At 36.5% G+C, this 16,712-nt stretch overlaps 1 protein-coding gene across 3 annotated transcripts in view; it reads left to right on the top strand.

Annotated features, from left to right (window-relative positions):
• The window catches only part of FNBP1L (formin binding protein 1 like), a 127,435-nt gene that overhangs the window by 60,903 nt on the left and 49,820 nt on the right, over positions 1-16,712 (top strand). For all 3 annotated transcript variants that reach the window (XM_081226580.1, XM_081226579.1, XM_081226578.1), the window contains exon 2: positions 1,238-1,353. In XM_081226580.1, the coding sequence (XP_081082706.1) occupies positions 1,238-1,353 (116 nt within the window). The remainder of the gene's footprint in view (positions 1-1,237; positions 1,354-16,712) is intronic.

Below are 16,712 nucleotides of genomic sequence, written 5' to 3'. Positions count from 1 at the left end.
TGTTGTTGAGAGTTTTTCAATTTGAAATAGAATTCCAATTTATAATGGGAAATATTACTAATATACCAATTAAGTTTACTGAGCAGTGCATTCTCTTGCTGTTTTCAAATCTACTTTGGTAGCCAAATAATAATGAAAAAGTTGCATGAAAGAATAGAATTAGAGTAGTAATACCAAACTATGACAGCTAGATGAATTCTTTCTCTGCTGTTTAGATAGACTTTACCTTTATGGGCAGAATTTTATAATGATTTAAGGTAGGGAAAGAGATAAAAGGCAAAGATTTTGAGATGATTCATTTGTAAATAACACATGTGATTAAACCATGGATGATTTGGAAAGATAAAACAACTAGAGATATAGAAAGGGATGATATCTGAATATTTTGCCAGAATTACAGATTTTGGCTATGGGAGATGTAGAGAGCACCAAGTTATTAGCCAATATGGAGATTATTCTTGAAGAATAGGAAATGATGGTTTTTCAGGCAACAGGTAGAAGGGAATATCTTGTGAAGGCAAAGAGCCTTTCAGGACAGTGATCTTTATGTGTTAGTATCATGTTTACTGCACTGCATAACACTTTATGACATCAGTATAATCCTACTGAGGTGTGTGATGGGACTCCCATTTTAAGATGGAAAGAGTATAAAGAGCCTTGGTAACTTGCCCAAGGTCCAAACATATGGTAAACGTGCAGAGCCCAGAATTCGAACCCAAGTTTATTTGATTCTGTTCAAATTATTCTTCACTGAGAGCCTGCTGTGGTGCCAGGCATAGTGCTTGTGCCTTAGGAATTCAGAGTAGAATAATACATGGCTCCTGCTCTGAATATAGTATTGCAAGTGAACAGACAGTAATTTATAGGGATCCTTGGGGAGCTAGAGAGAGACCACTTAGCCCAGTCTGAGATTTTAGGGCCATTTTCTGTAGGACACAGTGCCTGAACTGAATCTCAAAGGAGGAATAAAGAGTTAATTGAAAGGAGATGATCTGTGGAGAGTGTTGCAGCCAGGGGGAACCACATGTGTAAAGATATTCAGGCATAAAAACATCATGATTTATGCTGAAGAACCTATTTCTGTCTAGGCCTTAAAGTATGAGATTGGTGGGGACCAGCAGAAGAGCCTCAGTTTCTCTTTTCATACCTCATCGCCTGGACAGATATCAGAACCTGGTTAAAATATTTGTGGATAAAATTTTACACTTTTCAGTGTGGTTTTACCTTCCTTTTCTAGGATCAGTTCGACAGCTTAGACAAGCATACACAGTGGGGAATTGACTTCTTGGAAAGATACGCCAAATTTGTTAAAGAGAGGATAGAAATTGAACAGAACTATGCAAAACAATTGAGGTAAGTTACATATTTTTTTCAGTTCTCAGAAATGAAATTACATGTTTAAATAGTTGGATGTTAGATAAATGTGATATACCAGAGGTTAATTTCTGTGTTTTTCATCAGCATTAGATTGAACTAGGGAACTGGTTTGTTTTAATGACTCATTTAATTAAATCATTGCCTAGTATCAGAAGGAATATTGCTAGCTAGATCATGAGTAGCTTTCATTCCAGAAAGATACTTAAAGTCATAAAATCAGGAAGCAAAATTCCAGGAAAAAGAAATACCTGGGTATTAATTCTGTGCTTTACAGTTTTATTCCCATGTAACTTTTTGCTTTAGTAATCTTTGCAAAGTGTTGAAGAGTTCTCCAGTTTCTCATTTCTTTAGAGTTTCGAAGACTTAGAAAGTGAGTGTGATGAGCTGAGTTTGTGTCAAAAACTAGATATATAGGGACTTCCTGGTGGTGCAGTGGTTAAGAATCCGCCTGCCAGTGCAGGGGACACTGGTTCGATCCCTGGTCCGGGAAGATCCCACATGCTGTTGAGCAACTAAGCCCATGCGCCACAACTACTGAGCCTGTGCTCTAGAGCTCGCGAGCCACAACTACTGATGCCTGCGTACCTAGAGCCTGTGCTCTGCAACAAGAGAAGCCACCGCAATGAGAAGCCCGTGAACCACAACGAAGAGTAGCCCCCGCTCTCCGCAACTAGAGAAAATCCACGCACAGCAACGAAGACTCAACACGGCCATAAATAAAGAGATAGATAGATAGATATTACTGATGAAAGTGATTTTGGAATATGTGTTAGGAGATAAAAGTTTTAAAGGGAAAATTTTAATCTTAAATGGAATTTATCTTAAGATTTTGTTTAAGCAGAAAATCGTTGTTAGACCACAACCTGACAAGTAGTTTTGCTGCAACTTATTCAATAAAAATGGTGTTTGAAGCTTGAAGACTAGATAACAATATAAGGTTCTAGCTGGAGGGATTAGGATTCTTTATATTGCATAGTGACAGAAAAATCCAACCCACAAGGCACACATGAGTAAAAAGTCTAGGCATATTTTGACTAATGGGTCAAATGTGTCTAGGCTCCATTTCTTGGCTCTGCTTCCCCTTGTTATCCTCAGATTTCATTCAGTACCATCCTTTTTACCCCCATAGCTCTAGATTTCATATCTTCATACCCCTACATCCTGGGGAAGAATGATGGTCTTCTCTTTTGTGCATTTCGGGGAGGAGAGAGGGAAGGAAATGGGGAAAGAAGAAAGTGAAAGAAGGGAGAGGAAGAAGATGGAAGGAGAGCAGAGTACAAGCGTGTATCAACTTCTTTTCTCCTGAAATCCCAGCAAAAGTCTCCTTTTGTCTTGCTGACCCTGGTTAGATTATATGCTTATCCAGAACAATTCACCGAACTGATAATATTAGATTGATTTATAGCTAATGGTGGGGGAAGGGATAGGTGCCCAAAAGAAATTTAAGGTAGTGGATCACAGAAGGAAGGGGGATATTTGAGTGATAAACCACATATGTCCACCATTTGTAGCAGTTTATGCAAGGAGCTGACTGGGTGTAGGGATGAAATAGGTTAGTATGATGAATAGGTTACTTACGTTTATAATGATATACATACTACTATTATGATATCTATTGAAATAGTAGCATCATGCTAATTTCATGATCCATTTGCTTCCTGTGTTTTTTTTAAACAAAGGAATTTCCGTATGGAAATATAAACAGGGAACCTAGTATATTAATAATAATTATGATGATATTTTACCTGTCCAAAAGTTTTGACTTGGGAACTTTACCGTTCAGGAATCTAGAAGTGTTAAGAACCTCTGAAAAGTTAAAATAACAGTAAAAAAAATGTATTCATGCATAAACAATGAAAAATTTCCCTCATTTACTTTATAATTTGATCTCAACTCTAGCACATTAAGTTTTCTGGTTTCTAAGTATTCCAATAGAAGTGAAGAAAGTAAATGCTACAGACGGTACAGTGATGTGATGGCAGTGTGAAGTGCCAAATAATAAAGAAAAGATTAAACGATTGCAAACAACAGATGAGAAAATTGTTTCCAGCCTAAAGGTACCTGTCAGTAAGGGAATGATGAAAAATACTGTGGAATATGCAATTTGAAAAAGTCAGGTGTAGCAGCATATTTAAAAGGCTACTCAGTCTGTCAGTGTAGAAAGCAAGTTGCAGAACTGAATGTACAGCAAGACCTCCTTGCTTACTTGAGCTTGAGTATATAGCTATGTGTGAAATTTGTATGTATTCTGAAGAGGTCTAAAAGGGTACACCCCAAATTGTTTTACACTGGTTACCTCTGAGGAATGAGAGTGGGGGGATGAGAAGGGAAGGAACTTACACTTTTCACCTGTATTTTTAAATTATTGAAGTCTTTTCAACAATTGTGTAATCTTAAGCAAAGAAGATGGTATATTTCAAAAGAATTCTATCACAAATTATAGAATAAAAATTGGTAATGTATAAGGTAAACCTTCAGCAATCTGCAATGTTTAATTGTCCAGAATAACTTGGGCCTCAAGGGTTTCAGGATGGCCAAGGTTTTACCAGAGTAACAGGACTGTAATCAAATGGCAAACTTGTTTGCCTTTCTGTTTTGTGACTGATAATAACAGTTATAATTTTCATTTAACTTGCAAAAAGAGATTTTAACACCACTTCTTTGAAGCAGGAGTGGCTAGAACCCACAATTCCATGATATGAAAATATAATATTGTAGTGAGAAAGTAGGTTTTGTCATGTACAGATGCTCAGGTTAAGTGATTTGCATCTTTTTTCTGTCCCAGCAGACTAAAGAAATTTAGTACACGTTCATCCTAACAGTGGCTCTCACTTGCAGTGATTCTCAGCAAGAGCAGGATTATTGGAAGGTGTTGAGGAATTCCAATGAGGAAGAGTTGGGAGGAGGCTTGTGTAACTTGAAAACCATCTACTCCCTTCCCTTTCTCTACATTGAGATTTGCTGCTTTGGATGAATGCTTTGGATTATCAGCTACTCTTTATAGTATCTGTTTTGTCCAAAGGGAAGAAGTGTGCCTTGTTTATTTCCTCTTCTTTAATGGGAAAAATTCTTTTGGTTGACTCCCTCCTGTTTTTGCTACTGCAGAGGACAGTTTTTTTTTGTGTGTGTGGTACGCGGGCCTCTCACTGTTGTGACCTCTCCCGTTGCGGAGCACAGGCTCCGGACGTGCAGGCCCAGCGGCCATGGCTCACGGGCCCAGGCGCTCTGCAGCATGTGGGATCCTCCCAGACCGGGGCACGAACCCGTATCCCCTGCATTGGCAGGCGGACTCTCAACCACTGTGCCACCAGGGAAGCCCAGGACAGTTTCTTTTCATAGTGAGGCAGCTCTTTTGTCTCCTGAATAACAACTATATTCAGAATGTTAAACATTTACATTTCAAATATATTGCAGGGTTAAATTTTGCAATATATTTTTTGTAAATATGTATTTTTTATTTGCATAAATTTAATTTGCAGTATAATTTTGGCACTCCCAGTTTATTCTCTGTCTTCTGTTTGTCTGTTTTGATGGCTTTGGTTTAACTTTATTTTAGTTTGGTATTGCTTCATTTTTGGTAGTGGTTTGAGGACAGGAATAAAAAAAAATAAAGCATCTAATCATGTTTGGAGACATAGTTATAAACAGTTGAGCCCATCGACAGATGAATGGATAAAGAAGATGTGGTGCGTGTATGTATATATATATATATATATATATATATATATATATACATATATATATATAAAATGGAATATTAGCCATAAAAAGGAATGAAATTGGGGGCTTCCCTGGTGACTCAGTGGTAGAGAGTCCGCCTGCCGATGCAGGGGACATGGGTTCGTGCCCCGGTCCGGGAAGCTCCCGCATGCCGCGGAGCGGCTGGGTCCGTGAGCCATGGCCGTTGAGCCTGCGCGTCCGGAGCCTGTGCTCCGCAACGGGAGAGGCCACAACAGTGAGAGGCCCGCGTACCGCAAAAAAAAAAAAAAAAAAAGGAACGAAATTGAGTCATTTGTAGAGACATGGCTGGATCTAGAGACTCATACAGAGTGAAGTAAGTCAGAAAGAGAAAAACAAATATTGTATGTCAACGCATATATGTGGAACCTAGAAAAATGGTACAGATGAACCGGTTTGCAGGGCAGAAATAGAGACACAGACGTAGAGAACAAACGTAGGGACACCAAGGGGGGAAAGTGGCGGGGGGGGGTGCTGGTGGTGTGATGAATTGGGTGATTGGGATTGACATGTATACACTAATATGTATAAAATGGATAGCTAATAAGAACCTGTTGTATAAAAGAAAAAACAGTTGAACCATGTCCATTTTGATGGATAATAAGTGGGACTTTGAATCACTTGGTAGAATGTTTTTTGTTTGCAGACATAAAAAACTGAAATCAGTCATTCTTCTAATAAATTTATAATATTATATTTGTATGACAGAGATTGACTAAATTTTCTTAAGTGAAAAAAAGAAGCTCTATATACATAATAGTATGTATCATTTTTTTCTAGTAAAAATAATTACAGCATTAAATTCTATCATAGAGATTGCTGCATGAAATTATATTCCCCTACTTCTACCCCAGATCATTCCTTTTTGGTTCAAACGTGACAGCGTGGTACTGGAAGAGAAATCGGTTGGACAGCGGGAAGCCTAAAACTTACTCTTACCTTAACCAGAACAGAAATCTCTCCAAATTTCTTGGATCTTATTTTTATTTCTGTACCTTGCCAACCCTGGCAACATAGCTGGTACCTCTAGAGCTGAGTGAATGTAAGTTGAAAGTATAAATAATTGAATGACCTGTGTTTCACTTTAGTTTAGAAATTAGGATCTCTAACTATATGGTGAACCTTTGACCGTGTACTGCTTTCTGTCCATACTAGAGTTTATGTCATATATATCAATGTGAAGAGATTGCTCTACTAAGAGCTGTCCCAAATATTTAGAATAGGCTTAGATATAGAATAATGCAAATAAAACCAGTTTCTATTTTCTATTTAGTCTTTATTTTCTCATGTCTCTTTATCAGAATTTTCTATTCCTATCTCACTGTTTAGTCTCCGAAGAACCTGGGGAGCTCATCTTTGTACTGACTTGTGGAAAGTAGAGATTACTTTTATTCTTTGGTTGGCCATTGTTTAACTTGTGACTCTTTGGCCTCCCCTGAGTTTTTGATCAAACTGCTTAATGTAGTAAACCCTAAGACTGGCATCTGGATACAAGCAGGAGGAACTATTCCCTATATTAATTTTCTTCATAGAATTAGATCTTGTGGGAACTTTTTCATTCTTGTCAGTCTCTGGTAGTTCCTGAGCCTGCCTGGTAAATATCTAGGTTCCTGTATCCAGATGACTTACTGGCTAAATAATTTTTGCCTCTTAATTCTAGAAAATAGTCTCCCTAATAAAAGATAAACTCCACAAAGGAAAAAGATTCTTGTTTGTTCTGTGCAGTGCTTATTCCTAACTTCTAGAATAGTCCCTGGCACAGAACAAGCACTTTTTGGTATTTACTTAACACTTAACATAGGATTTAATGTGCCAGCACTATTCTCAGTGCTTTTACACATCTTATAATATATTTCATTTTCATAAAAACCCAATGAGATGTTGGTATTACTTTATACATTAAGAAACTGAGTTACAGAGAGGTGAAGAAAGAGCTCGCTGGCTCAAATCTAGCTGCGGAGTCTGAGTACTTGGTGCTGCCTCTCAGCATAGGGAGAATGACTAATTCTCATTGAAGAGGATTTTTTTCTATCAACAGTACCTAGGGCCATTGAGACATCTTTGGGTTTCTAAGGTATTTTACTAGGGAAAATAATAAATTATCTAAAAACTACGTAACATACTCTTTCCAACTAACACATGTTTATAATGTAACAATTAATTATAAACAAATTATAGAAATTCAATTAAATATAAATTAAATTACGTACTTCATAAATTTAGGGCTAGTTGTATCTTTTTTTCCATAAAGATAAGAACAGGTTAAAATAATAGGTTAACATTTTAGAAGTCCTTCCTTTTAAGAAAACGTGCTTGTCATTAAGGAAGTTTAAAAATTTAATTATGAGAATTTAAGATAAATACTTTTTACTTTTATTATTCCTATAACCTATTATAAATTGGAGCTAGGGATAGCATAATGTTAGTTCTCTCTGCTTTTTGCCTTTAATATTCTCCTTAACTCTATTAGCTGTTTTCTTCTGGTGGTTTATCAGAGGAGAGGAAATAGCATGACAATTGGAGAACCTTTTTTTAATGTAATATAACTATATTTTCTTGATATGTTTGATTTGGACTTCATATACTTATCGTTACAATATTTTAGCTGTTTGGTTTTTTTGTTTTTTATTTGTTTTTTTAATTTTAAAAAAATTTATTTTTGTTTTCAGTTTTCTAGCTGTTTGTTTTTTGATCATTGGCATTTTTTCTGCTCTTATCCTTGTACTTTTTGTGTGCCCTGGAGCTCTAATTTTATCTCAGTTCATTCTGTTATACCTAAAAGATGCCCCCAACCCCCAACTTAATTATCCACTAGACTACTAACCTACATTTGCAGCATTAGGGTTGTTTGTCATTTTCAGTTTATGTAGGATGCAATCTCATTTAATCTTCACAAGAGTTTGTTGATCTTGTCTTGTATTTCTAAGACCTGTAGAGTACTTGCCCTGTAGTAAGCATACAACAGTAAACTTTTGTGAAATGATTCGATCAATGAACTCTACTGCTTTACTAGTCAAGAACTTCAAGCTCATCAACTTAACAAGAATCATGAAGCCTATTCCTGATTTTTATATTAAACTGTTTCCTTAAAAAATGAAGCAGAACCTAACAAGTAAAACATAAAGCTCTTAAGAAAGAAAATAAGTTCAACCCAGTTGTGGTAAACATTTTGATAGTGAGCTTTCCAGTGAAAAGAATTTAAGGATCTTGTTTAAACAACTATAAAGAAATAAGAAGGTTGTCAATGATGTTGGCTATATAGATCACTTAATCTCTTAGCTCTTTCATAATGCCTTTAATAGTTTTATTTCTAAGTTATTTGTTTAGCCATTTGAATTGTGTAGGAGTGTCTAAAATGAGACAAAATGTATATTTCATGATCCTATAGGTTTAAAATATAGGCAAATCAGATAGATTAAGCTGCTGACTTGAAGCTAGGACTGTGTTATATAGTTCTGCTTTAAGAATCTAATATTTAGAAGGAAAACAGAAGTTATCAACTTGCAGAACAAAATTTCTCTGAAAAGTATGATACTTAAGTCTGTGCCAATCTGCTCCTTCCTCAGTCTAAATTGAGCAATAAAATAATTTTCCTCTTTTCTGTCTTGAACATGCCTGAAAATATTCTTCTGGAAGATTTGCAGGTTGATTAGAGATCACATTGTTATGCCTATCACATCCTAAATAGCAATGAATTGTTGAATATATTCTTTGGGTATAAACTATGAAGCTGATACCATAAATGCATAGTCCCCTTCACATTTTAGATACTGTGTATCCTTGACATGCTAAAGATCAAGCAAAATTAGGAACTGGCATTTTTAAGAAATGAAATACTTCGTTTACCTTCACATCCATTGAAGCTTATTTGGTTTTTCTTCTCCTAGGTCTTTCAGGCATAAATATTTCAGTCCTCTTATTTCTTCTTGTTATCAGTCTATTTCACCATTTACCACCAGTAGAGGTATAATGAGAATGAAGCATGTCCCTTAAAAAAAAAAATACAGTATTCAGAATTTGTCTAATACTACTTGTAGTAATCACTTTTTTTACATTCAAATTTCTTTTTTTTTTTTGCGGTACGCGGGCCTCTCACTGTTGTGGCCTCTCCCATTGCGGAGCACAGGCTGCAGACATGCAGGCTCAGCGGCCATGGCTCACGGGCCCAGCCGCTCCGCAGCATGTGGGATCTTCCCGGACTAGGGCACGAACCCATGTCCCCGGCATCGGCAGGCGGACTCTCAACCACTGCGCCACCAGGGAAGCCCTACATTCAATTTTTAAAAATTGTGGTAAAATGTACCTAACATGAAATTTACTCTCAATCATTTTTAAGTGTGTATTTCAGCTGTATCTTAAGCTGAAATATAAATATGTATATTAAGTATATTCGTACTGCTTTGTGACCAATTCCTAGAACTTACTCATCTTGAAAAACTGAAACTCTGCCTATTAAACAGCTCCCCATTTTCCCCTTCCTCTAGGCTCTGGCAATTCTATTAATACTTTCTGTGTCTGTGAAATTGACTACTCTAGGTACTGCATAAGTGAAATCATACAGTAGTTTTTTTTTTTTTTTTTGACTGGTTTATTTTACTTAGCATAATGTTGTAAGGGTTTATCCATGTTGGGAAATGTATCAGAATTTCCTTCCTTTTTAAGGTTGAATATTATTCCATTGTACAGATAATACCACACTTTGTTTATCCATTCATCTGTTGATGAACATTTGGGGTTTTTCCACCTTTTCCGTATTATGAGTAATGATTTTATGAACATGGTGTCCAAATATCTGAGTCCCTACTTGCAATTCTTTGGCAATATACCTAGAAGAGGAATTGCTAGATCTTTTTTTTTTTTTTTTTAAGAAATCTAGCCAAGCCATAGTCTTTTTTTTTTTTTTTTTTTAATTTTATTTATTTTTGGCTGTGTTGGGTCTTCGTTTCTGCGCGAGGGCTCTCTCCAGCTGCGGCAAGCAGGGGCCACTCTTCATCGCGGTGCGCGGGCCTCTCACCGTCGCGGCCCCTCCCGTTGCGGAGCACAGGCTCCAGACGCGCAGGCTCAGTCGTTGTGGCTCACGGGCTTACTTGCTCCGCGGTATGTGGGATCCTCCCAGACCAGGGCTCGAACCTGTGTTCCCTGCATCGGCAGGCAGATTCTCAACCACTGCGCCACCAGGGAAGCCCAGGAATTGCTAGATCTTATGGTAATTCTATGTTTAATTTTTTTGAGGACTACCATACTATTTTCTGCAGTGGCTGATCTATTTTGCATCCCTACCAGCAATGCACAAGGGTTCTAATTTCTCCACATCCTTGCCAACGCTTAATATTTTATGGGTGTTTTCTTTCTTTCTTTTTTCTTGACAGTAGCCATTCTCATGGGTGTAAGAAATCTCATTGTGGCTCTGATTTGCACTTCCCTAACGATAGTGATGCTGAGTATTTTTTCATATGCTTGGCTGGCCATTTGTATATCTTTGGAGAAATGCTATTCAAATTCTTTGCCAATTTTTTAAATTGGATTATTTATTTTTTTATTATTGCATTTTAGGTGTTCTCTATACAGTCTGGACTGTAACCTCTTATCTGATATATGACTTGCAGATCCTTTCTGCTGTTCCACAGTTGCCTTTTCACTCTGTTGATCATGGGCTTTGTTGCACAAAAGTTTTAAATTTTGATGTTTGGTTTATCTATTTTTTCATTTGTTGTCTGTGCTTTTGGTGTCATATCCAGGAAATCATTGCCAAATCCAATGTTGTAAAGCTTTCCCCTATGTTTTCTTCTAAGAGTTTTATAGTTTTAGCTCTTGTGTTTAGATCTTTGACCCATTTTGAGTTAATGTTTTTATATGGTTGTAAGGTAGGGGTACAGCTTCATTCTCTTGTATGTGGATATCTTTTACATTCCGTTTTCCACTATATGAGGAAAGATTTGTGTCTGTAAGTGATGGAAACCCCAGTGAGCTAGTTTGTTTAATGGTAAATTTATTGAGAAGAGATATTTATCGATTTATTTATTGATGTCTTTTATTGCTTTGATTTTTTTTTTTTTTGATTTGATTTTTTAACTTGAGTTCAAGAAGAGGTTGAACAGTTCAGCTGCTGGAAGTCCTGGGATGCAACTAGGTCACAGGAGAAAAAAAAGTCAGGATCTGAGGCACAGCCAGAGAGCCAGAGACCTTTGTTGTCTTCCTTCCTCCCTCCCTCCCTCCCTCCTTCTCCCCCCCTCCACGCTCCTTTTTTTTATGTGTTGGCTTCATGCTTTCAGTGCAGACTGGCCTTTTTTCTCCACATGGCAGGAAATATACTCACCAACATTCAGTTTTATGTCTCAGAGATTCAGCTCTCGTACTGACCTCAAAGCTGTATCAGGTCCAAACACTTAAAAACTCCAGTAAGAGAACTCTTTGGCCCAGCTAGATTCAGTTTTCTATCTCTGGATCACTTAGCTGAGGCCCACAAATAGGGCCATTTGTCTTAATCTGGTAATTCCTAAACATGTTAACCATTAGATATAGGGACGGCAATTAAGAAAAGGGATACTAGTCAGTCTCAGATATCTAATACTACCCTTTTGCCATAGTATGATTTGTGTCCCATTTTACAAATAAATATGGTATTGATCACCTGTTAAACAGTAATTAGAGCTCAGAGCCTCTCAAATGTTGAAAGATTGAAAACGTATAGAGGTGATTTTCTGCTTAAAATTTTTTGAGGTATCTTGTACCTCATCATTTAACTGTAAAATGTAGTTTAAATAAAAGTGAATTAAAGTTTTGAGAAATTATTTGGAATACTTTATAATTTTCACTAAAACTCAAATATAAACATGACAAAACTAGAATGGGTAAAAAATATTAAAATCAGCAATTTAAATATAAATTAAGTAGTACGATATATTTAATATCACATGTATAATTAGGATATATAGAGAATACTATAATATTTGGAGAAACCCATTACATTTAGAAGCCTTCTCAGGCTACTGAAGGAAGAGTGTTAATTCCTCTTAGGATCATAGTGCATGATCCTAAGGTTCTTAGAAAACATGGATGAAACACACACACATCAAAACAAAGTATCAGCTTATCTATGACATCTATTATAATTTCTATAATATGTATTGTATCTGTATAAAACTTGGTTTTAATTAATTCCTGATTCATAACATGCTATTCAAAACATGTCTTACATATAAAAACTGTTATCATAATTGGTTACTTGGAGAATCTCTGGACTTAGAAGAGAGGAAAATTTTTTCAAAAACAGTAGCCTAGGGAAACTGACACTAAGGGCAGATTTCTTTTTCTTTTTTTTTAATATTTATTTTATATTGGAGTATAGTTGATTACCAATGTTGTATTAGCTTCAGATGTACAGCAAAGTGATTCCATTATACATACACATGTATCTATTCTTTTTCAAATTCTTTTTCTATTTAGGTTATTACAGAGTACTGAGCTGAGACAGTAGGTCCTTGTTGGATATTTATTTTCAATACAGCAGTGTGTACATGTCAATCCAAACTCCCAGTCTATCCCTCCCCTGCCCCACCCCAGAAAACTGTAGATAACTATAAGTTTGTTCTTTAAGTCTGTGAGTCTGTTTCTGTTTTGTAAATAAGTTCATTTGTATCTTTTTTTTAGATTCTGCATATAAGCAATATCATATGATATTTGTCTTTCTCTGTCTGATTTACTTCACTTAGTATGATAATCTCCAGGTCCATCCATGTTGCTGCAACTGGCATTATTTCATTCTTTTTAATGGCTGAGTAATATTCCGTTGTATATATGTACCACATCTTCTTTATCCACTAATCCATCAATGGATAGTTAGGTTGCTTCCATGTCTTGGCTATTGTAAACAGTGCTGCAATGAACACTGGGGTGCATGTGTCCTTTCGAACCATGTTTTTCTCCAGTATATGCCCAGGAGTGGGATTGCTGGATCATATGGTAGCTCTGTTTTTAGTTTCTTAAGGAACCTCCATACTGTTCTCCATAGTGGCTGTACCAATTACATTCTCACCAACAGTGTAGGAGGGTTCTAAGGGCAGATTTCTTCTTTTTTTTTAAACATCTTTATTGGAGTATAACTGCTTTACAATGGTGTGTTAGTTTCTGCTTTATAACAAAGTGAATCAGCTATACATATACATATATCCCCATATCTCGTCCCTCTTGCGTCTCCCTCCCACCCTCCCTATCCCACCCCTCTAGGTGGTCACAAAGCACCAAACTGATCTCCCTGTGCTATGTGGCTGCTTCCCACTATCTATTTTACATTTGGTAGTGTATATATGTCCCTGCCACTCTCTCACTTCATCCCAGCTTACCCTTCCCCCTCCCTGTGTCCTCAAGTCCATTCTCTACGTCTGCATCTTTATTCCTGTCCTGCCCCTAGGTTCTTCAGAACCTTTTTTTTTTTTTTTTTTTTTAGATTCCATGTATATGTGTTAGCATACGGTATTTGTTTTTCTCTTTCTGACTTCACTCTGTATGACAGACTCTGGGTCCATCCACCTCACTACAAATAACTCAATTTTGTTTCTTTTTATGGCTGAGTAATATTCCATTGTATATATGTGCCACATCTTCTTTATCCGTTCATCTGTAGATGGACACTTAGGTTGCTTCCATGTCCTGGCTATTGTAAATAGAGCTGCAATGAATATTGTGGTACATGACTCTTTGTGAATTAGGGTATATGCCCAGTAATGGGATTGCTGGGTCGTATGGTAGTTCTATTTTTAGTTTTTTAAGGAACCTCCATACTGTTCTCCATAGTGGCTGTATCAATTTACATTCCCACCAATAGTGCAAGAGGGTTCTAAGGGAAGATTTCTTGAGAGAGATGAATTGCCTAAAATACTTTTAGTTTAGGAGGAACCTGCCTGTTTTACACTTACATATTTAAGACAAGCCAGAGATCTATTTGACCTAATAAGCATATTATGTTAAAAATTCAAAGCAAGGATTTGTGGGACTTAGTAACCAGTCACACCTTGGTGTGTATTTTTGCTGACTTCAGACTGTTTTCTTAGAAGGCCCAACTGAGATCAGCTGCTTTGAGGGGATAAATTCTTTTGGTATGCTTTTATCATTAATTTTTTAAAAATTAAAAAACAGTATATGATCACTGTAGCACATTTAAATTTGAGTCACTTCCCAGTCCCTCTCCCTAGAAATGAGTACTATTAATAATTTGTTGTGTCTTCTTCTAGGGCGTATGTTTTCCTAGAATAGAAGTTTTGATTTAGTGGAATATAAGAACATTTTGGACCATGCTGTAGTTTTTCTAGTGGCAGGGTAGGCTTGGATGGAGTCTTAGTGGCTTGTATATGGTTTCTGAGGGCTTTATTGGGGCTTGGGAAGAGTTTCCCGTAGATGGGTGACTTCACATAAGAGAGGCAAGACAAATTTTAAAAAATTGCTGAGGATTAACGGTGCATGCTCAAAAGGTAAAAGTAATATTACTTTCTTCTTCTTCCCCTTCCCTCTTGTGATATTTGTGCTCTTCCTCCCAGAAGCTAGAGTTCAAATTAGTGTTGTGTGTTTAAGCTATGAGTAAGTTAAGACTTTTGTGTTAATGTCTATGGTAGTAGTCATAATTCTTTCAAGTGTCAGAAGCCCAAGTCATATTGGTTTAAGCAAAGAAAGGAATTTATGGCTTATTTGACTGAAAAGTTTAGGGATCTGGGTACTCAGAAAAGTAAGAATTTCTCTCTTTTTCTCTTGGTTTTGTTGTCCTTTCTGTTGATTTAATACCCAAGTAGGCTCTTTACACGTGGGGGCTCCAGGATTGTGTCCTATCAACTTAGCTTCAGCATAAAGAGAACATATTGATGAACAACAAGGACCTACTGTACAGCACAGGGAACTCTGCTCAGTATTCTGTAATAACCAAAATGGGAAAAGAATTTGAAAAAGAATAGATATATGTAATATGTATAACTGAATCACTTTGCTGTACACCTGAAACTAACACAACATTGTTAATCAACTATATTCCAATATAACATAAAAATTAAAAAAAGAAAAAACATATCTTACCAAGAATTTCAGCGGAAATTTTAGCATTGACTTTGGCCTGGATTAATGGGCCTGGATCAAATAAGTGTTCCTGGACTGTTATATGTGACCAACCCACCACAATTATGTAGACGTGACAATAGAGGAGCTGTAGTTTAGGTTATGCTAGGCTGTACTAGAATAATAACTCCCAAATCTCAGGGACTTTACACAGCAAAAGCTTATTTCTTGCTCATGCAAAGTCAACCACAAAGCTAGGTGATAACTCTGGTAGTCCATGTGGTAACTCAAGAATCCATACTGTTTTCATCTTGATCTTAACATGAAGCCTCCACAGTTGCTTCATCAGGGAATGAAGAAGCCCAGATGTTTATGCATGAGCTATAATGCTTTAGCTTGGTACTTAACACAGAGCTAACAGCCCATTATACAAAATTAGCCACATGGTTCTGCCTAACTGCAAGTGTGCTGGAAAATGTGTGAAATAATAGGGTTCTTTGATGAGCAGAAATATGTCTGCCACAAACTGTTACAGAATAAAAAAGTGTAGTGAGTGATGTAGGTAGGCATAGACAACAAATGTCAATTATAGCCTATAACTCTAAACAATGCTTAAAATGTTGATATACAAAATTATGTTCAGAATTTGAAACTGCTTGCTCTTTGGAATGTTCTTCGCCCAAGTTTGACTTGTTTTTATTTAAAGTAATTCATGGACTCATGGTTGAAAATCACTGACATTAAAAGTAATTTCCAGAATGCAACCCATTTATAGGTTGGAGACTGTGGTTATAACCATAATAAGTTAATCAGTTACCTCATAATTGCTGATTTCCATGGATATTATAGTTTAAACCAGTACTTCTCAAATTATTTGTGATGATGGACTAGTTTCTTTTTAAGTTTCTACTGATGCTTTTATAAAATACAATAAAAATTTAATGCTAGAAAAAATGACATAAAAAGAGACATGAAATACAGGCCCTACTTTTTTTTACTGTTAAATTCAACATTTATAAAACTACTCTCAACTTCTGTACTTAGCTTGTTGTGGGATAGGTAACGAAGAGTCTGTGTACCTTTACTGGTCCATGAATCATATTTTCAGGAGCGTGGTATAAAGGGCTGTGGCTAATGCTTTGCAAATATTATCCACTTTAATTCTCATAACCTTATGGGTTAGAGGTACTGTGTATCACCATTTATAGAAAACTGGGCACAAAGAGTGTGAGTAAATTGCCCAAGGTCACACAGATGCCACACAAAACCCACATAGTCCAGTTTGACTCCAGAGGCCATGTGCTTGTCTACCTCTCATTTTACAAAGATGAAATGAGGTAGCATTCTAGTCCGAGACTGTCAAGAATGGACATAGATACAGGCAGAGAAAGTTACAAATTGGAATTAATTCATTTGCCTAAAGAAAGAGAAGGTTAAGGATCACATAGTGATTTTCATATAAAAGTAGATTTACAGAGGATACTGACGAACGGTTCTTTTATCCTGTAGTGGGTCTGCATCTGTTTACATTTTACCTTAGTTAGTATTATAATCCCTGA

Source organism: Mesoplodon bidens (assembly GCF_964165515.1).
Source record: "Mesoplodon bidens genome assembly, chromosome: 2".
Taxonomy (NCBI): Eukaryota; Metazoa; Chordata; class Mammalia; order Artiodactyla; family Ziphiidae; genus Mesoplodon; species Mesoplodon bidens.
Note: the sequence above shows the minus strand (reverse complement) of the source record. Positions and strands in the feature narration are given on the sequence as shown.